The following is a 22045-nucleotide window of genomic DNA, read 5'->3' on the forward strand; positions in this document are numbered from 1 at the left end:
TTATCACTCAACTGATAAGATTTTCTTAATAGTATGAGAGGGTACTATTTCAAGCCTCCCTTTTTAAGTATGGTGGTGGTTTGGTGGTTTAGTCACTAAGCCTTGTCCGACTCTTACAAGCCCATGGACCATAGCCTGCCAGACTCCTCTGTCCATGGGATTCTCCAGGCAAGAATATTGAAGTGGGTTGCTGTTTACTTCTCCACTTTTTAAGTATACAGGTATTTTATTGGGCTGCAATGTCGTTTTAAGAAAAGAATGTAATAATACTGCATTAAACATAAGACAATACAATAATATAACAATTATAATAAGACTATTTAAAGCAATAAACACTTAAAACACAAGAAAGGAAAGAAGGAAAACTGCTTTCTGAAATCAAGTATCTTTTGCTCTAATAAAAATACTCCAATCAAGGCAACCCTATTATTGCTTTCATAAGTATACTTCAGAGGTCAATTTTAAATAAATTAATTTTCAATCATGACAATAACCGAATTACTAACACCTGTCTTTGGAATGTTTTTGTATATAATTTATTAGAAGGTATAATTTATGTTCTAGAAATTCAAAATATAGTGGTCCTAAAAGCAGAAATACAAATAGCAAATAAGCATTGGTAATTAAAGAATAAAAAAAATTTTAAGGCAAATTAATAACTTGCCTTTAATAATAATTAAGTTATTAATAATCAAGATTATAATAAAATAAATCTGCCTAATTAACAATCAGATTATTTTTCATTCATCAAATTTTTAAAAGATAAGTGATAAAATGGCAAATAATTTTAAACTGCTAAAAACTGAGGAGAAGGATAATAATATACTCCTGGGAGGATGTAAACTGGTAGAAGTCTCTGATAGGCAATTTGTAATATATATCGAAACCTTTTAAAAGGTCTGTATCTTTTGACAGGTCAATTCCAACTCTAGAGATTTATTCTAAGTAAATAAGAATGTACACAAATACTTAGGGTTAGTGATTTACCTCTCCAATACTGCCTTATAGAAGGGGATCCACAGTAATCTTCCTAACTCTTTTCCTGACTTAGATTACTTTGTCGTCCAATATCATGTTCTGTTTGATTCACTTGCTTTGCCTTAAATTCTAACTTACACATTAAAAACTAGGTTGGCAACATAATCCAATTTTTTATTGTATTTTTTTATGAATTCTGATCTGTACCCCAACTTTGATTAGCCTTGGGTTAGCAGAAAGATCTAGAGCTTGACCAAATGAGAAGGAAATCAGTTTAGGTACAAGGACTTAATTAGGCTAAGTAGATGAAAAGAAGATACAAGATATGGCTAGATGACTTACAGAGAAATCTTGAAATGACTGTAAAACAAACAAGGAAGTTCATAAAGTATGATTTAACTATTATTTTCTCTCTAGAGAAATTAACAATCATGTGTTAATACAGATCCACAGGTCCTTAAGCAGAAATCCTTGGGAAGATATATTTTAGAATTCATTTTTTTCCCAAAATAATATAAGTAACTTGGTATGTATGTCATATATTACTTAACCCCCATAAGGAGTCAGAAAAGGCATCCTATAATAAACACACTAATATATATGCAGCAAAGCTTATGAATATTTACATTGTATGGAATAAATAAAATTATAAACAGCCTCAAGTTCAGAAATATTTATGAAAACACCTGACTTTCTCAGTTTTTTAAATTATTAACAACTATGATAGTGTATTTCTTTAATTAAAAATATATATATACATATACCTTGGAAGAGGGCATTTGCCACTTAATCTTTCATCCTCTATATAACGATGTAGTACATCCTGAGACCTCTTAAGAAGCACTGAGAGTGCCATTCGTGAGATGTAGCCTTCTTGAGGTGTTGTGACTTTATTACTGAAGGAAAACTGAAGCAGGGTTTCAAAACACATTTTAGAAAATTCTTCTCTCAAACGAATATCAATCTCTGCTTCTGTAGAATTAATAATGTTTGATGGTTAATACAAGGTTAAATTAATATACTCTAGTGATACAAATTCTTAGCAATGTAGGAATAAAAGGAAATTTCTTAAGTGGTAAGGAGTATGTATGAAAAACTTATAATGTGTGTGTGACAGAGAGAGAGAACAATTTTCCCCCTTGCAAGATCAAAAACAAGGCATGACTATCCACTCACATCACTTTAAAGTTTTCATGTCCTGGTCTTTGGTTACACTTCAACAGCACTATAGAACACCTCTCAATAGTCTTCCACATGGTCCAACTTGGAATAATCCATTTGATTGTCTCTTTCATTTTTTCTCTTGGCAGCATCTTCCCCAGACCCTGACCTCTGCTCCGGTCTGGACTAGTTGCCCTGTGGATATGCTGTCCAGTTATCTCCTGGAACCAGTCTCTGGCCTCACCCTGTGAGTTTTTTATTCTCTCTTGTGTTATATCTTACTTTCTAGATCTTAACGCTCTCCCCTTTCTTGATTTACTCCTTTGTTTTCACAGGGCATATTCTGCAGTTCCTGAGAACGTGAATGGGAGGAAGTAAAAATTTTGAGACTACATTTCTGAAAGTGTCATTTTACTGTCATACTCAAAGTGTAGTTCCTAGCACCATCAGCATCACCAGAGAATGTGTTAGCATATTCTCATGCCTCACTCCAGACCTACTGAACCAGAAACTCTGGGGTTAAAGCCCAACAGTGACCACTTTTAATCTGCAGATTTATATCTTCAATTTGTTTCTTTAATAACTTCCTCTCGAAGTTTTTCTCTTTTTGGAAGACCTACTGTCAGATGTAACATCCCTGAGATCCATTTTCTTTCCTCTCAGATTGTCCACTTGTTTGTCTTTGTTCTACTTCTAGGTTTTTCCTTAATGTTTTCTTCCAACCTTTCATAGAATTTATGTCAGCTATCATATTTTTAGCTTCTTTGAACTCTTTTGTGTTCTAACTGTTCCACTTTAACAGCATTTTTCTTGTTTTATGAATGTAAAATCTTTTATCTCCTTGAACATCCTAATTATAATTTTTTAAAATAAATGTTTTCTATGGCTCTGCATTTTTATCTCTTTCTTCCCAATTTTTTCTAACCTCTCAATTGTTTTGGTCTTTCTCTTTCGTGTTGGCAGATTTCCTCAATCATCTGTGAGCTCTGGCTGTCAGATCATACTCAAGAACAGGGCACCAAATATCACTGGAACCTCTGTGTTTATAAGTTGACCTTATTTATTAGCAAAAAGACTTTGTATGTATACATTTAAAGAAAACTCCAAGTTAAAGCTGAAAAATTTGTGTCTGATTGTAAAGTCACTGGAAGAATATACATACATGTACCTTCTTTATCTTGGTACAATTAATACTATAAATAGCAACAGGTATCATCAAAAAATTGCTATAAAAAGTATATATGGTAATTCAATAGTCCTTATTTAACAGAATATTTACATGTAGTTATAAATATGGTTCTTAAAATGTATTTTATAAAAACTGATCTATAATTTTTAAATATTCTTAAGAAGTTAACTACATTAAATGGACTTCAGAAATTTTTCTCTGATGTTCTAATGTTTGTTAAAAACTTAACATTCAGAAAACTAAGATCATGGCATCCAGTCCCATCACTTCATGGCAAACAGGTGGGAAAACAATGTAAACAGTGACAGACTTCATTTTTAGGGGCTCCAAAATCACTGAAGATGGTGACTATAGCCATGAAATTAAAAGATGCTTGCTCTTTGGAAGAAAAGCCAACCAAGAGAGCATAATAAAAAGCAGAGATATCACTTTACCAGCAAAGGTCCGTCTAGTCAAAGCCATGGTTTTTCCAGTAGTCATGTATGGATGTGAGAGTTGGACATAAAGAAAGCTGAGCACTAAAGAACTGATGCTTTTGAACTATGGTGTTGGAGAAGACTCTTGAGAGTCCCTTGGACTGTAAGGAGATCCAACCAGTCCATCCTAAAGGAAATCAGTCCTGAATATTCATTGGAAGGACTAATGTTGAAGCTGAAACTCCAATATTTTGGCCACCTGATGAAAGAACTGACTCATTGGAAAAGACCCTCACGCTGGGAAAGATTGAAGGCAGGAGGAGAAGCAGATGACAGAGGATAAGATGGTTGGCTGGCATCACCGACTCAACGGATGTGAGTTTGAGCAAGCTCCAGGAGTTGGTGCTTCAATCCATGGCATCAGAGAGTTGGAAACAACTGAGTGGCTGAAGTGAATGTTAAACCTGCACTTTACCAGATTATTTTAAAAAACTGTCTGCACTAGGAAAAAGAACCAGTTTGTAAATGGACTAACTGCAATTTATAGTCCTGAGAGGTTGGTATTAAGATCTTTATTTTATAGATGACAAAACTGACACTTGTTACCCAACTATTAAGTTAACCAAGTTAACTAAGTGGTAAGAATATACACTCATTACTTCACAATAATCCATGACTTCACAAAACTGGCTAACTTATGTCAGCCTGCAATGATTTAGGTGATTTCCATAAGTACTCTGCAATTTAATTCATCACACACAATTCACAGAATATTTATCACATTTTTCCCTCATAAAGCTTAATGTTCTACATTACATTCTTTCTTAACCATTCACCCATTTACATTTACCACAATTGTAGAAGTAACATTTCTACAAGTCAGCTTCTTCAAAAGTATTTCAGTGTTTATTAACATTTTTAAAAAATCATTGAAATAACATACCTGTAAATGAAGATGACTGAGAATGTATTGATCCTTTATTAAGCATAGTCATTATCTGACCAACAAATTCCTTAGGAATAAAATTGGCATAAGGCAATATCTCAGTGCTGATAAGCTGAACTACCTAAAACAAAAGAGGCAAATTCATTATTTTTTAAGAGATAATAACTTATAGAATAAAATTTAAATTTTATTTTAAAAGAGTATCAGAATTTTTCCTAATAGATGTATAAAAGCATTTTAATGTTAATATAGAGGATAATTAGTTTGCTTCCCTCATGTGTCTTAGTGAATAAACTTTATTACAAATAATACTACAAACTGTTTCCTATACAAATTCAATACATTTTGATATTCAACATGATAAATGCAAAGTGTGCTCGGGAGAAAAAAAAATCAGCATATGAAATACATCCATGTTAGAATACCATATCTAAAAAGGGACTAAGAATAAGATTTAAATCACCTTTTAGTACCATAAAAATGAGCTATTAAGAAGTTATAGTCATTTTTGTTAAATAGCTTATTTCTAACATATAATGTATTATTTTGCCTTTTAAAGAAAAACAAAAGTTTGAAGAAGAGTTTATAAGAGTTAGTACAGTAATGGGACAAAAGGCAATACTTTACATCTGTATATGATGCCAACGCTTTTTATGTAATTTATTTGATTTGTTTTATTTAAAAAGTTCCCCTATCCCACTTACAGGGAAATAATAAACCCCCTCAACCAAAAATCCATAACTGAAAATTACTTGTTTAAATTCCATTTATAATCAGAAGAATATATTCTTTAAAAAACATTCATTATTTGTTTCTGCTGCTAAGTTACTTCAGTCGTGTCCAATTCTGTGTGACTCCATAGACGGCAGCCCACCAGGCTCCCCCATCCCTGGGATTCTCCAGGCAAGAACACTGGAGTGGGTTGCCATTTCCTTTTCCAGTGCATGAAAGTGAAAAGTGAAAGTGAAGTCGCTCAGTCGTGTCTGACTCTTAGCGACCCCATGGATTGCAGCCCACCAGGCTCCTCCATCCATGGGATTTTCCAGGCAAGAGTACTGGAGTGGAGTGCCATTGCTACAGCTGGTTAAAAATAGAGAAATCTGAGCAACTTATCAATTAAATACAAACATCTGATTTGTCAAACTTTTATAAAGCTCTCAAATACATGCTCACTGATAGATTTATTTTACTAAATTAACTGCTCTTTATTAAGTGGACACAATTAAGTATCTAGACAACATGCACAAAGCTAACAAATATAAAAAAGTAGTTTTTTAAATATCAGTGCTTTAAAAATTAAACTTTAACCTTTTTGAGAGTTTTAATGTTTTTAGGTTCATATTCAATGTATCACTTTATTTATGTTTTAAGCAATTTTACAGTTTCAACATTTTTATTATTTGGTTTGTATAGTCGTAGGAAAATGTTTTAAATAGATTCCTCACCTCAACATCAATACTTTCATTTCTTTGAAATTCTTGAATAGAGAGGTTATCTGGAGGTATGCTAAAAAATATAAACACATAAAAGACTTGATTTTTAAAGGTAAAATACTTCCTGAAAATACAAACAGAATTTGAACATCAAAAAAATTTCCTCATCCAAGTTAGAACATTATCATTTATTTAAAAGAACAGTTATTTCTTAAAGTAATTAGTATTCTAATTACAAACATGAAATTTTAGCTACAAAAATACTTGGCTCAATCTTGAACTAAATAAAATCTGTAGAACTAAACGTCTTTTAGTACTATGAGTGAAAAACAAGGAAAAGTAAAAATACTATCATCTGGAGTCACAGCAAAAATTACCATTGTGACAAAAACTGAATTCACTTATATTGCCAGTGATTTAAGAGAGCCATGGTCAAGATGCTTAATTATTCACTCAGTGACAGCCCATTAATCACTAATTTGTAATAAATATGATATACTAAATATATTTATAATAAAAGCAAACATCTGAAAAGAGGACTGATTCAGACTTTCTAAAGCAGAAAACTGTTCCACCAAAATCAGAATAAATCAACAGTTCTGAGAGACCCAAAGTCAATTCTAGACCCTGTGGCTCTTAATAAGAATGGGCAGTAAAGTTCTATTAAGCTTATGAAACAATGAAATATTAAGCACTTTTAAAAACAGCTGAGAATAGGATGATAATGATTATTACAATAATAATGACAGCAAAAATTAGAAAGCCAACCACTGTATTAAGAGCTTTATTCACAGTATCACCTATATTCACAGTAACCACAGGTATTCCATGTAATTGACAGAAGAGGAAACTGAAGCTTTGAATGGCTAGTCATATGACCAAGACACACTGCAAATAAATGACAAACCACAATTTGAACCTAGACTTATATCTGAACCTAAGTTCTGCTCTTTTATAAAAATTATAAATGTAAGAACAGTATTACCATGTTTAGATTTAGAGGTAGAGTATAGAGTTTTATATCTAGAGCTATTCTTGCTCTATTTGGTATTATCTGGTTTATCTCATTACATGTATTAAAATAGACACACACAGAGAAAATACCAATTGGCTAACTACCAATTTAAAAAAGCTTATCAAGAACATACAGTATTAACATTATTGGGATCACACATCAGAAACACTAAACTACTTTTTAAAAATATATGAGGGAAGGGAATAGTGTACAAAGCTGAAAAGTTTACTTCTAATTCTAATGATCAATAAAATCAGACATTTATTCAACTGTGGACAGGCTGAATATTCTGATCTCAGAATTCACTATAGTGGTTATTTGTTTTAATTTATAGTTAGTATTCTTACTAGATCTGGGAAAGACAAAAGACAAATGGAGAAGGGGGAAGCAGAGGATGAGATGTTAGACACCATCACCAATTCAATGCACGTGAATTTGAGCAAATCTGTGGAAACTGTGGAGACAGAGAGGAACCAGGCATGCTGTGCAGTCCATGGGGTTGCAAAGAGTCAGACACAACTTAGCAACTGAACAATAACAATCCTTACTAGATATTGTGAGCATATCAAAAAACATTGGTTGAGCTTTTAAAACCACAGATGATTAACAGAATTTACCTATAAATTATAAAGGGAGATAGTCAATATTGTAGGCACAAATGAGACATATAAGATTGTTATAGTCTAAGTTTGAGAAGTATAATGGAAATCTTAAAAAAAATTTTTTTTCATGAATCCTTATTTGACAGAAAAGAGACTTCAAACTGATAAAATATTATTTGTATTTTTCTTCAGTTCTGTCTGTATGGTACATTAAATTTACTTTTTGAAATGTAATTCATACCATAAAATGTATCCTTTTAAATGGTACCATATAATGCTTTTTAGTATATTCAAAGTTGTACAATGGTCATTTCTAATTCTAGAATATTTTCATCACCTCCAAAAGAAACTCTGCATCCATGAGTAGTCATGCCTTATTCTACCCTCCTCCCAACTCTGAAACACAAGTCAAACTGTATGTGACCTCATTTGTGTTTGCATTCTTTCACTTAGCATAACGATTTCAAGATTCATCCAAATTGTAATATGCATCAGTATTTCACGGCTAACTATTCCACTGTATGCATGTACAAATCAAATTTATCCATTCATCAGAACATTTGGATTGTTTTCATTTATTTGGCTATTATGATAATATTGCTATAAACATTCGTGTACAAGTTTTTGTGTGAATGTTTCAATTCTTCCGGGTAGTACTTAGTGTTTTTAACTGAAGGTCAACAGACCATAACTGTATGAATTCCCACTAGCCCATGTGTCTTCTAGAGCACGGGTCCCCAACCCCATTAGGAACCCAGCCACATAGGAGATAAGCAGCTGTTTTCCATGAAATTGGTCTCTGGTACCAAAAAGGCTAGGAACCACTGTTCTAAAGAACTACCACCGTGTTTTGGTATTAAAAGGGTGTTTGAATGAATTCCTAATAGACCTCAAGTGTCTAAGTAAGTAAGTGGAGTCGCTCAGTCGTGTCCGACTCTTTTCAACCCCATGGACTGTAGCCTACTAGGCTCCTCTATCCATGGGATTTTCCAGGCAATAGTACTGGAGTGGATTGCCATTTCCTTCTCCAGTGGATCTTCCTGACTCCCACACTGTAGACAGACGCTTTACCGTCTGAGCCACTAGCGAAGTCCAAGTGTCTACCAGGCTACAATCTTTTAGTTTCTCATTTTTAACTGGATTTTTCTTTCACTCGTTTAAATAATTCATTCATTTATGAGAGCCCTCAGTGATGTTCAAAGCCTCTCCTTTCTTCTAGTTGATTTTGGTTTTGTTTTCTGTTACCGTACTGCCTTGTGAAAGCAGCTTGCAGACCATAAACAGTTGGGAAACAGCACAGAGAAAGGTATAGTATGCTTGCATTGGTATCAGTAAGATTTCTAGAGGTAAGAAATATGTAAGAAAGCGAAACAAAATCTGACTAGTTATGGAAACAGAAATTAGGATCACATATCATTGCTTCTAATTCTGAAACATCAGATAAGCTCTTATAGAGAAAAAATTTAAGTTAAGCTTTTGTACTCTACAATTTTTCTTTACTAAATAACTAAACATTAGAAAGACAGACAAAATTTCTTCATTAAATCACTCTGCTGTAGACTCATCTGATCACTGTCAACGTGCCAATGTAAATTTTTCTTCACGTATATGAAATTTATAATTTAAATGATTTCAAACTAGCAATTTAAAATGGTTACACAGCAGTACATGGCATATTCATCATTCTATAGTTTAAAAAAAGTGATTAACGGATAAAAAAAACAAAACAGAAAAACTTTTGTTATCACAGAATTTCACCACTATAGCACAAAGGAAAATTAGACTGTAGGAGTACTGAAGACTGCCTACCTATCACAGCTATTAGTGATAAGCCCATCTCTAATAAAATGGTACATTTTAGATCAGTGCTGCCCAACAGAACTTCCTATGACGGAAATGTTCAATGATCTGCATGCAGTGCCCTCTATAGCAACCACTAGCCACAAATGAGACATGGCTAATGAGACTAGCTAATGAGACTGAAGAACTCAATTTTTAATGTGACTTAGTTAATTAAAAGGAGAAAACAATGGCACCCCACTCCAGTACTCTTGCCTGGAAAATCTCATGGACAGAGGAGCCTGGAAGGCTGCAGTCCATGGGGTCACTAAGAATCGGACACGACTGAGCCACTTCACTTTCACTTTTCACTTTCATGCATTGGAGAAGGAAATGGCAACCCACTCCATTGTTCTTGCCTGGAGAATCCCAGGGATGGGGGAGCCTGGTGGGCTGCCATCTATCGGGTCGCACAGAGTCGGACACGACTGAAGCGACTTAGCAGCAGTAGCAGCAGCAGCAGTGACTGCTGTATTAGTATAGCTTTAGACAGACTGGAGCAGATTCCTCATTCAAAAAATTTAGCCCACATTTCAATTATCCTATTCTCATTCAGTGAGGGGCCAAAATACCATCCTTAAGATACACCCTCTGTTGCACATTACACAATGAAAATTTCATTCTTCTTTGCACAACTTAAACATCTTAAAGAGCTGTTCATTATTACCAACGATCTTATTTATTCTGAAAAAAACTGATTTTCTGATATGGTTCTTCTCTTGTGATGCTAAATGGACACTGGATTTTTTTAACAGATCTTCTTAGATTCATCAAGTTAAAACCATGGCTCCTTAATTATGATTTAATCATGTGGTCTTATAGAAAAGACTCCTATCTTACAACCAGCAACATGGTAAAGAGCAAAATTATCCTCTGCTTACAGATAATGTACCCAGTGCATAAATGCCTAACTCGTTCTTTGTATACAATCTAGCAATCTTAATAGTCAATTAGTTAACTAATGAATAAAGAGAAATACTGTTCTTAGGCAATTATAGGTATAATGTGCACTTCTTGAAAGATTGTCTTAATTGTAAAAATGAATGAGCTGACCTTTTAGTAAAGAGAAAGTCTTCAAAGGTGTTGGCTAGTTCCGGCCACATACTGTCAAATTTTCCCGAAGAAGCATGTTGCCGGGCAACAGGTAGCCCAATAGAAAGAACTTTGAGGAGAGAAGATACTGCTAGTTTCCAAGTGCTTTCAGAAGGGCAGGAATACTTCAAGCTGAGGGGAACCCTAAGAGTCTGGGAAAATAAAGACAGTTTAAGATAAATACTAATTAAAACAAACACTCAGCTTTTAAAATTTTTTTTTAAAAAAATTACAGCTTCTCTTTGTTCTTATAAAAAATAAGATAAGCATTTTCATTTTAAATAGATGTTACTTTCTAGAAAGGCCAATTCTCAGACATGGTTTTCAAATTATACTACCTAGAAAGATATACTTTTAAGTCCTATGTCCATTTTACAAACAATGACCCTGAAGAAGTAATAACCATTTTTGGACCGTAGTTTCTCATCATAAAATATAAGGATGTTTTCTGAAAAGTTAAGATTAAGAGTAGTAAATTTACAATCTTGCAGCTTCTCTAATGCAGTTATAAACTTAGAGCATTCTGCTGTAGTTCTCCTGGCAACTAATTTGATGAATGGGGTCTCTTCTATCCAAGAGAGATCAATAATTTTTTACTAATGGTTAGGTAAACATGGCCTAGAGAATATTACTATGCTTTATATTTTATCTCTAAAATTTTTTGAATTTTATATTCTACACTAACATTTTAATGTACTTTCTTCCTTTTGCAAATATTTGAGAAAAACTGGTAATTTAAGAATTTGATTGCCTTTATCTTCAAAGTCACAGCATAGCATCTGTATAATGACTGAAATAATGAGACTTACTTTCTAATTGGTCAACTTGCTGTTAATCATTAAAGAACTAATTTGGTGGCTTAGAATGAAGTTCCCTGGTCATAGTTCTATCCAACAACTAGAAGACTAGACTGACCCAACCATCACAGTGAGTTAGCCCAGAGCACCATCAATAAACAGTTCCAATATACCATCTGATTATGTTCATGAGAGTGCCCAGACTCTATTTTTATACAAAAATTCTAGTCTGAGAAAGATAAAAATTAAAAGAGATACATTTTCATAATTCAATGTTATGGAGTGAACCTAAAACCTGATTTCATCTTCCACACAAATTATTATTGAATACTTACATAGTGAACATGTGAACCATTACACAATAGTATGATAACAAAAGATAATTTAGCCTACCCAGAATCTTTTTCCCCTCCCCACATCCAGTTGGAAATTAGGGTAAGGAGATGATCAATTTATTAAGCCAATCAATCTATTCCATTTCTCTGGCCATAATCACTGGTTCAAGACTAGGCATGGAACTAAAGCTGGTTCATTTAAGGTTAACTGTAGTAACTTAAGAATAATCTGATACACACACACACACACACACACACACACACACACACACACTTGCTGCTGACATATAATCCCTTTATTAGCCTACAACTATGAGGAAAAACATAGGATATGTAGTCAACCCTTGGAAATCAGAACAAGGAAGAAAAAAATTTGCTTTCTGGAGATAGTACTGAACCACTGGATACACCAATCCCAAAGCCCTCCCTCTATCTCTGACTTTTCCAACTAAGCATGCTCTTTTATTTTTAAAGCTAGTCAGAGACTGAATGTGTGTCATATGCCAACAAAAGAATACTAAATTATACATGGGCCACTCTGAATTAACAGGTTATAACTTAAGGTTAGATAGTTTACTACTAGATTAATAGTTTACCAGTATCAAGGGAATGTTAAGTACAACAGATACATTTGACTTATACATTTATTTTTAAAAAACATTTAATGAATATAGAGACTGGCATATCCTATATATTCAATAAATGTATGTGAAACTAGAAAATTCAGTTCTTGCTGTCACAAAGCTCAGTTTCCAAGGAAGGAAGAGCGTTGTCCAATTAACACAATACATGTAGTAAGCGGCATCAACCAACTGTTCAGAAATACAGAAAAGAGATTATTTAATTCCATTAAAAATACAAACTGATTCATATCACTCCTCCAAGTTCAGCTCTTCAGTGGTTAAAGAAGGTCTGATTCCTTATGATGGCTTGTAAAACCCAAAGCCACTTTTTCAGACCTATTCCAGGCCCTGTTAGCTCCCTAAGTGGGATTTCTCAACAATGCTTTAAAAATATACCATGATCTTTATGTTGTTTAATTGATCTAGATCTCCTTCTCCCTTGTTGCTGGGTATTCCTTCTCCAAATGTTACTTTATTTAACCCTTGCCAGAATCCCATAGGCAGTTTAGTTATTTCCTTGTCAACAGAGGGAAGGGAGAACTGAACTTTTATTCAATACTGACTACTTGGCAAGTATTGTTAAATGCCATATCTCACTTGAATCTCTTAATGGTTAAGACATGAAATTTGCATTGTATTATCCTTCTTTTACAGATGAGAAACACTCTCAGTTTCATTTGCTCCAAAATCACAGAGCAGCAAGTACACAGCAGTGCACTATGCTAATCCAGCTTTCTCTGAACACAAAGCTGCCTCTACTTGGAGGTCTTCACTTAGTACTTAATATATTGCATTATTATTTTTCTTTTTATAGATCTTTTATTGAATTATTAAATGTATGAACTATCTTATTCATTTTTAATCTCTACTATTTCTTAGTACCCGTGACAGAAGTGCTTAAAATTTATTCTCAACAAATCAACAAATTCTCAACAAATCTCAACAAAACAAGACAGTTTTGAGGGGATGAGTGGTGAGGGGCAGAAAGAACTATGACAGAAAATCAAGGGAAGAAACAATTTTAAGAAGGCCAGGGGCTTTGCTGGTGGCTCAGTGGTAAACAATCCACCTGCCAAGGCAGGGTACATGGGTTCAATTCCTGGTCAGGGAAGATCCAACAGGCACTTGAGCAACTAAGCTCTTGTGCCACAACTACCGCGCCTGCACTCCACAACAAGAGAAGCCACTGCAATGAGAAGCCTGCACGCTGCAACAAAGAGTAGCCCCAGCTCACCCCAATTAGAGAAAAGCCCATGCAGCAACAAAGACCCAGCACAGCCAAAAATAAATAAAGTTATTTTTTAAAAAAAAGACCAGAGCAGTACCATATTAACAAGGAAAATAAAGAATTAGAAAGGGCTTAGAATTTAAAGACTTTTGTCTTCTGTAACTTCAAGTAAGTAGTTTTTTTAGCAGAATATGGAAGTGAGCCTGGGTACAACAGGTTAGAGTGAGTGGTGGTTAGGTGAAGGCTACAAGTTGTTTAAAGGAGCTTAGAAGTAAAGGAAAGTTGAAAGAGAACAATTTTGAGTAAGAAGTCAAATGAGAGAAAGATTTTACATAAAAGGCTTAATCTTCTTCCCAGGATAAATATAACAGGCTGAAAGAATTAACAGCAAAGAAAGGTGGGAACAGAAAAGGATGAACACAAAGAGAAGGATGAGCCTTGGAACAGAGAAAGAGGTCTTCTTCCTTGAGGGAAGTGTTCAGCATGCATGCGTGCTAAGTCACTTCAGTCATATCTGACTCTATGGGACCCAATGGACTATAGCCCGCCAGGCTCTTCTGTTCATGGGATGCTCCAGGCAAAAATACTGGAGTGGGTTACTGTGCCCTCCTCCAGGGGATCTTCCTGACCCAGGGACCAAACCCACATCTCTTATGTCTCCTGCATTGGCAGATGGGTTCTTAACCACTAGTGCCACCTGGGACATATTCCCAGGATAAAGTATAAGAGGCTGAAAGAATTGCCAGCAAAGAACGGTGGGAAAAGAAACAGACGAACACAAAGAGAAGGATGAACCATGGAACAGAGAAAGGGCTCTTCCTTGAGGGAAGAGAGTTCAGATCAGACTGTAATTATCCAGTACATAAAAGCATCTACATATTAGAGTAAGAGCAAGGTTTAGGTTTGTCCTTCAAAACAGGGGGGGAAAAAAGGAAATAAACTTTGGAGGAATAGGACACACACAACAGCAGATGAATTTTAATAATGGTTGTCCATGCACTGAGGAACTGGCTTTCAAAAAAAGTATGCATGATCAGTTAAATCGATAGGATGAATTGTGAATTTCTCCTTGAATGCTTATCAAAGTATGAGAAATACTGTCCTAAGAAACAAGATGCTTATTGTCTTGTGCCAAAGATGAAAAATCATAAAATCGAATGCATATTTTAAAATATGTTTTATTAAAAAAACCTTCTTATTTCAGAGAAACATCTTCCTAAATAATATTCATGAATGTTGGAGCAAAATCACTATAAATAATAACAGATTATATTTTTCCATTTATTTTAATATATGACAATATACAATTACCTAAAGATAAATTTCAATAATGTTATCATCATTAAATGAAAGTATAAAAATTTTTTTAAAAGATACCTTAATAATATTCTGGAGTACTTTCTCATTCACCACTGCTTTGTGACAGGCTGTTTTTTGATATAAATCCACAACTACGTCTAAAGACCTTTCAGCAAATGGTACATAATTCAAGGCAACCCATTCCGCCTAGAAAGTAATATTTTCACATGGAGTTAAAATAAAAATGAGATTAAATGAAATCATATTGTTTTCAAAGTGAAAGCTTCTTTGTCTTAAAGTTCAGGCCTTGGTTTTAGGTCAGATTGTTTTATTACATGCAAAGTTTTCAAAGAGATATAATTTCATGAAAGAATAATTTTCAGCCAGGCAAAAATTAAAACTATCAGAAAAAGTACATAGAGCATTCTATCAAAAACTGGGAAAGTTGTACTTTATTTGTTGCCAATAGGTTAGGACAATTTTAGGAAATTTAACTCACCGGTGCAAATAGTTGGATCTATTGTGATTCCATTGTGTTGCAAGACAAATAGAATGAGAAAAGTTAATACACATTAAACTACTTTTCGGACCATGTAAAATTATAATTTTTATGTTGAGTGAAGAAAATCAGCACGTGCATGCATTCAGAAATTTATTTTTCCCCTAAGCCAAAACAAAGTTAAAATTTGCCAACTATGGCTAAAAAATATTTTATGTAAAATCCAACTAAATTTCACACCAGTAGTAGACAACTTCTCATTTCTTCATTTTCTATTGCAGGTATCTATTTTAGATAAGAGTAGGACTAGGCGTAGGGATTTAGAAGCCATTCTATAGTATGATGAGGACACCAAGAAAGGAACTCTGAAGAAAGATGTACTACAGAGTATCAGGAAAGGCCAAGCTTTCTGGAGAACCACTTGGGAAAAGAAAGCAATAAACAATTAAAAAAAAAAAAAAGAAGGGGCACAGGTTTTCCAAATAATGTTTCTTTCCAGTTTAAACTGTTAATAGAAATATGAAAGTTCATTTGTGAAAGAAAAAGTTTGGAGATAAAGTCCATCTTAAGTGGAACTGACTACATTTATAAGACATGAAATTTTACAGAGTAAATATAATTTATAGCAAATTACCTGATTATATTTTGCATTTGCAATGTGTTTTGTTTCCAGCTGTCCATACTGTGGAGGTTTACATGAAAATTCTACAAATGCCAGTAACTGGTCAAATATAGCAGGATACATTATCTGCATGTTTTCTGGTCCTACACAGATGGCCTATAAAACAATATATGAACAATAGAATGTATAATCTGAACTCCATTAAGTTCTTTACCATTTATGCTTTTGTTTAATCAAAGAATCTTAAAGACTGTCTTATTTTATGTTAAGCATTATATACTTTTTGAAGCCCTGAAGGACATTTAAACTATTTTAAACTAATATTGAATAAAGTATAGGCTAAATACTTTAATCAGCTAAAAAATACTTTTTAATTAAAAGTGTGGCTTATTACTTAGCAGACTAAACAAAGGGCAAGCACTTAAAGAGAAGTCATGGGCCATTCTGAGGTTCCACAATCTGATCATTTGTTCAGTAACACACACTTTAGACAATTTAGAATGCTTCACTGACCAAGATGAGATTGACTTCTACTTAGGTGCTTAACTGATGACATTAGTTCATGAAAATGACAGCTTATGCCTGCACCATGCATGGACCAGAGACTTTAACAAGTAAGCACGTTCATTACAGTTGGGAAAATAAGTCATGAATGAAAATCTGTTTCTAAAAGAAATGTATGTATTAATTTTTAACAGGGCAGTGTATATTTAGCATCTAATGTATCAATACATAGACTTGATATAAAACAAGAAAAAAATTTAAGTTAATAAAAATTAAACTTAATGCTACAATTTCATAAAACAAAATGTATATTCAGACACTACAAATTTTAATTACATCAAATATGTTGAAAGAACTTAAATCTCATGTTTTTATTTTGTCTAGCAACAAATGTGTTTTCTCCTCCCATCCTTTCATATTTTCCTGTCTGAGCATTTATTTTTCTCTGTAGGAAAAATATTTAATGATATAATTTATGGAGTATCTAAAATATATTTGTGCTTTCCAAAACAAAAAGCATAATCATTCTACACTTGAGGCACCTTCAAAATACAAAATCAAAATTCAAAGCATCTCAAAATTTTAAGGACTTTCTTTAAAACTATGTGTACAACATGTATATTTTCATACAATCATGGCTTTTTTAACCTGTCAGATAACAGAGTAGTTTTATTCTCCCTCAGAGAACGGGTAGCCATTTAGCTTTAACAAAGTGATCTTGAGATACAAAGTAGATAAGCAAAGTGCTGCCCATACATACCATTAGATCATCCTGTAATTATAATGTGGAAAGCAGAATGAGGATATGTAATACCATCTTCCTCTGTTTGGTCACTTTTCTCAGAAAAAGTGAATGGAGAACTTAAAAAGTATACAGCCTAAAAAAAATTCTCTCTACTAACTAATTTCACAATCTTCTTTATTAACTTCTTGCTGAGTCTTAACTCTTAGAATTAAATATGTAGCAATTACTGTGGAAAAGAGATAATTACCCTAAATGAATTCTTTTATTTTCAATGACAAATAAAGAAAGGAAGGCAGGCAGGAAGGAAGGGAAAGGAGGGGCGGGAGAGAGGAAGAGCAAAATTCTGTGTGAAGACCTTAGAAAACTAAGTATCAAAATTTTTCTGGAAATAGCACCAAATAATGATCTGGACTATATGTTTTGATTTTTTGTGGTGTTTTATAAACAAACAAAACAAAACTTACTAACAGTGTTACAGCTGAATCCTGAGATCTTAAAATACATAATATGGAGTCAATTTAACAACAAACTTTATCTAAGAAAAAGTTATTAGTATTGGCTTTCTTCAATATTCTGAATCAGAAAAGCCTATAGTGTAAATTTGGTGGCAGATTTCAGTCCAAAAGCTAAGAATCAATAAGCATGCTTGTGAAATCACTATAGTCATGCCCAACTCTTTGTGACCCTATGGACCATATGGACCCTGTGGAGCCGAAAGGCTCCTCTGTCCATGGGATTCTCCAGGCAAGAATACTGGAATGGATTGCCATGACCTCCTCCAGGGGATCTTCCAGACCCAGGAATAGAACTTTCATCTCTTAAGTTTCCTGCATTAGCAGACGGGTTCTTTACCACTTTACCTGGGAAGCCCCAATCTATCTGGACAATATTTCCTATTAATCCTTGAAAATTGTGTAAGTGAAAACAAAAAAAGAAACTGGACATCTAACATCTGACATGATTCAAAGTTTCTCTTATTAAGTCATTTAAAATAATTCATTCTGTACTTAGCATGTACTAAGGCCTTTGCAAGACAATATGATAATGAAAATAGTAACAGCTAATGTTTACTGAATGTTTAACTGTGCCAGGCACTAAATGCCTTACAAATACTATCCCACTTACTAAGAAAAAAAGTTACAGAGTTATTATTTCCCTTTTATGGATGAGGAAGCCAAAGTACAGAGAGATTCAGAAAACTGCCCCCATTAAGTAGAAGCCCCATTCACACACAATGTGACAGTGTCTCCTGAAGTACCACTCCAGTAGCCTTGACCATGGAGGTACACATGCTACCAGTTATCAGCCTTCACAAAGGTTAGCAATAAGTAAGATAGATGCAGTCTCCTGATCTCAAAACTTAGGAAAACAGATTATCAAATTCTCATGTCCCCTAGGTATGTAAAAATATCTTGGGGAAAAAAAAAATTAGCCTATAGGACTAAGTCATTTTGGTTGGGAACTAGTGATATGAAAACCAAGAGGAAAAGCACATGACCCTGAAACTCTAAACAATATAAGGGTAAATATGAAATTAGAAATGAGTTTTTCCTTTAAGAAGGAAAACAGTTTTTAATCAGTAAAGTGTTTTGCAGAATAGCTTATTAGTTTAAGAATAAACTTCCAAAGCAAGTATATTTTGCTTGTGAAAAAATTTTCTGACACCTGTGGGGGAAAATATAAAAACACTCTTACTAATAATGAAATATGTTAAGTCTTCTGTTAGGAAATATTAAAGACCCCATATGTTTGAATCACATTCAAGTATTATGAAATATAATTTAAATAATCCCGTAAGTAATAAACAATGGCTAGAGTGAAAATCAGTAATGCAAAATGACATCAACTGATATAAGTAAAAGTTCCAAAGTTTCCAACAATAAAACTTCCTAACTTTCCAACTGAAGGTAAGTGCTTTTTCGAAGCCATTAAAAAAGCTCAAAGCTCAAAACAAATGCCTGCTTGGGATGAACGATTCTATTTGCTCTCTTATTGCTAAAGCAGAGGTTTTGTTCTAAGTAAAATTATATGCTTTTTTCCCTAGAAAAAAAGTTTGGGGGTTTGCTGTTTCTTCTTTGTTTACTATCCTCTACATACGTATAAAACCTGAATTAAACACCTGAGTAAGAGTTCTAGATTATGGGCATCCCACAAGGTCTATGCTCTCCTTTTCTAACTTTTCCATTCCCTCCACAGTAGTCTATAAACAACCTATGCTCACAGTCAGGGAGAAAAAAATTATCACTGACAGGCTACTTTTCTTCTGCCACTGAAAACAAAAGCAGCTCTTTTAATTTCAATTATGAAAAACTGATCCTCCCTGTAATAAAATTATTAAAATGCCAGATTTTCTTACATTTTAAGTTTCTATACAATTTCTCTGCACAGAGTAACTAGGGGTAAGGTGGTCAAGGAATTACTGCTCAGCTAGACCTCCTCCAGAGACAATCAAGGTGTACTATGTTGTAGTAGAAACCACTATTATTACTGTGAAAGTTTTCATCAATCCAGTTGGATATAATGCAATTGTTTAATTAGAAAGCATGATCTGTAGTACCCAAATGGCTACTGATAACACATTTGTAATCAGAATCCACTTCCATTCTAATTTTGTCAGAATGTCATAACTACTTTGCTGGGATCGCAGACTCTTTAGTTCATACTTGTTTTGTTCAACATTTTGGTGGTTGTTAATTGTGCTAACAATTACCTTGACAATTTAAAGAATTCTTTGATTTTGATCTAGTCTTGTTTGCCAACTGGAATTTGCTTAACAATTTTTAGATCTGTTTTAATTTTTTTTTTTGGAGTAACAAAACACATATGGGTTAAAATATATCTTTTAAAATTTCTGTGAGGTAAACACTTTACAAATTTATTCTTATTTTTTAATGGGTTTCTAACAATTCAAGAGCTAAAATTAAAATACAGATAAAAAATATATAATCCCATTGCTAATTAATTTTCTAATTACAGAAATACTTTACTAAAGTTATCACTCCAAAAGTACATATTCTTGTGAAGAGTTGAATGAACAAATCAAAAATGCTGGTGAAGAGAAATAAGAGCATGCAGGCAGTTTCCTGAAGACTCTCAAAATAAACCTGAATTACCTTTTAAAATATATTAGAAAAATACAAATGTTAAAATTAACTGGATCTTTACAATCTTGAATGCATCCCAAAGTATACATACATAACAATCTTGATGATCCAGAATTTATCCCAAAAATTATTTAGCAAAGTAAAAAAATTCAAGAGAACCATATGCATTATTGCTTAGACAGCCACTAAAATTCGATTACCTTTTGGAGAACATCTAGAGCTGTAAGTACAGCTTCCTGTAAACTTGTCAAAACTGCTTCAGTGTAAGATGGAAGAATGAAAGGGGAGGCATCTGAACTTATTGGGACTGAAACAGCACGGTGCAATATGACTCCCAACTTCTGCAAGTCATCCATGTTGAAACCAGTTTTTATGTGTTGGTAGAGAGCTGGAAATATCTGAATTAAAGCTGTAAGAAAAGGCTGGCTGGGAATGAAAGTTAGTTTATCCAATGTAATAGGAGGCTTGGTGCTTTCAGATCCAATTCTGTACCAGGTGTTCCATGCAGCCCACCAGAGATTCAAATCTTCAAGCTCATCAGTAACTACAGGTGGCTCAGAGCTGCTATATCTTCCAAGTCTTTCTCCAATGGAATCTGTTCTTACAAATGGCCTGTTCAGGCTAGGGCCCGATATAGGCCCTAAAAGGACAGGCGCCGGGACATTAACTGCAGGTGGTGTCTCAGGCTTATCTGAGTCTCTGACAGGGGACACAATCTGTAAAATTTCCTGGAAGCTTTTCAGTGCAGCCAGAGATACTTCATTGTTTTTGCTGAGTGCTGCTGATTGTATATGGTCAAGAAGAACATCCCATGCTCTTGAAAAATCTCCTATATGAAGAAGAGGAAAAAAAAATTATTACCATAAAAGTGATCAAATTGTCTCTATTAGACACTTGAAAGTTTATCTGCTTTATGTTTCTGCTTAAATTCCTACAGAAGTAGAAAAAGATATGCTTAGGCACTAACAATGTGAGTTAAAACCATTACAACCCAAAAATCCAGTAAAAAAATTTTGTCAGATACAGGAATAAATGGCACTAAGAAAAGGATAATGAGTATATCAAACAAGGTTTTGAACTTTAAACTCCATAAATGTATGTATACACCCTTCTATCCTAATATCTCTGCCGAAGGAGAACAGAATAAAAACTTAAAAGAGTGAAAACAAAAAATTTTCAGTAACATCTTCAATCTAACCATCTACCTTTATTAAGATGGTCCCATTCTTAAGCATATAGGAAAAGTTATGACAGTATGATACACATTTTTTACCTAAATGTTTAAAATAAACTAAGTCATACTCCATAAAAATCTTAACTTTACACTTGGGTTTTCAGATTTAAATAATTTTATAGCTGCAGAATTCTGGTAAACATTTTCCCCCCATATCAGTAAGTTGCCAGAACATGCACCATAAATAAGACTGTCCTTTTACCATGAGGCTAAACTTATTTCTCTCATGTAAAATCAAGTCAACTGATCTACTGTCAGCACAGCATGGGCTGAATGGTGGTTGCTGTTTCCACTAATCATTTCAATCTCTTGCTCTATTCCTGTGACCAACTGAGCACATTTATAATGAAACTCTCTACAATGAAACCAGGTGTGGTTTGTTTC

At 33.8% G+C, this 22045-nt stretch overlaps 1 protein-coding gene and 1 long non-coding RNA gene across 6 annotated transcripts in view; one reads left to right on the plus strand and one right to left on the minus strand.

Moving 5' to 3' along the window:
• The window catches only part of MON2 (MON2 homolog, regulator of endosome-to-Golgi trafficking), a 109946-nt gene that overhangs the window by 12685 nt on the left and 75216 nt on the right, over positions 1-22045 (minus strand). For 4 of the 5 annotated variants that reach the window (XM_019960896.2, XM_019960899.2, XM_019960900.2 and 1 more), the window contains 8 exons: positions 20628-21256; positions 16087-16230; positions 15453-15470; positions 15032-15160; positions 10633-10823; positions 6136-6196; positions 4688-4811; positions 1743-1950 (listed from right to left, as the gene is read on the minus strand). In XM_019960896.2, coding sequence (XP_019816455.2) covers positions 1743-1950; positions 4688-4811; positions 6136-6196; positions 10633-10823; positions 15032-15160; positions 15453-15470; positions 16087-16230; positions 20628-21256 — 1504 coding nt within the window. The remainder of the gene's footprint in view (positions 1-1742; positions 1951-4687; positions 4812-6135; positions 6197-10632; positions 10824-15031; positions 15161-15452; positions 15471-16086; positions 16231-20627; positions 21257-22045) is intronic. The other variant, XM_019960898.2, reaches the window with a different exon arrangement.
• Positions 1949-15913, plus strand: LOC109559287 (uncharacterized). The gene is made up of 2 exons (XR_011566457.1): positions 1949-2386; positions 2475-15913. It is a non-coding gene; the product is annotated as an uncharacterized lncRNA (long non-coding RNA).

Source organism: Bos indicus, chromosome 5 (assembly GCF_029378745.1).
Source record: "Bos indicus isolate NIAB-ARS_2022 breed Sahiwal x Tharparkar chromosome 5, NIAB-ARS_B.indTharparkar_mat_pri_1.0, whole genome shotgun sequence".
Lineage (NCBI taxonomy): Eukaryota > Metazoa > Chordata > Mammalia > Artiodactyla > Bovidae > Bos > Bos indicus.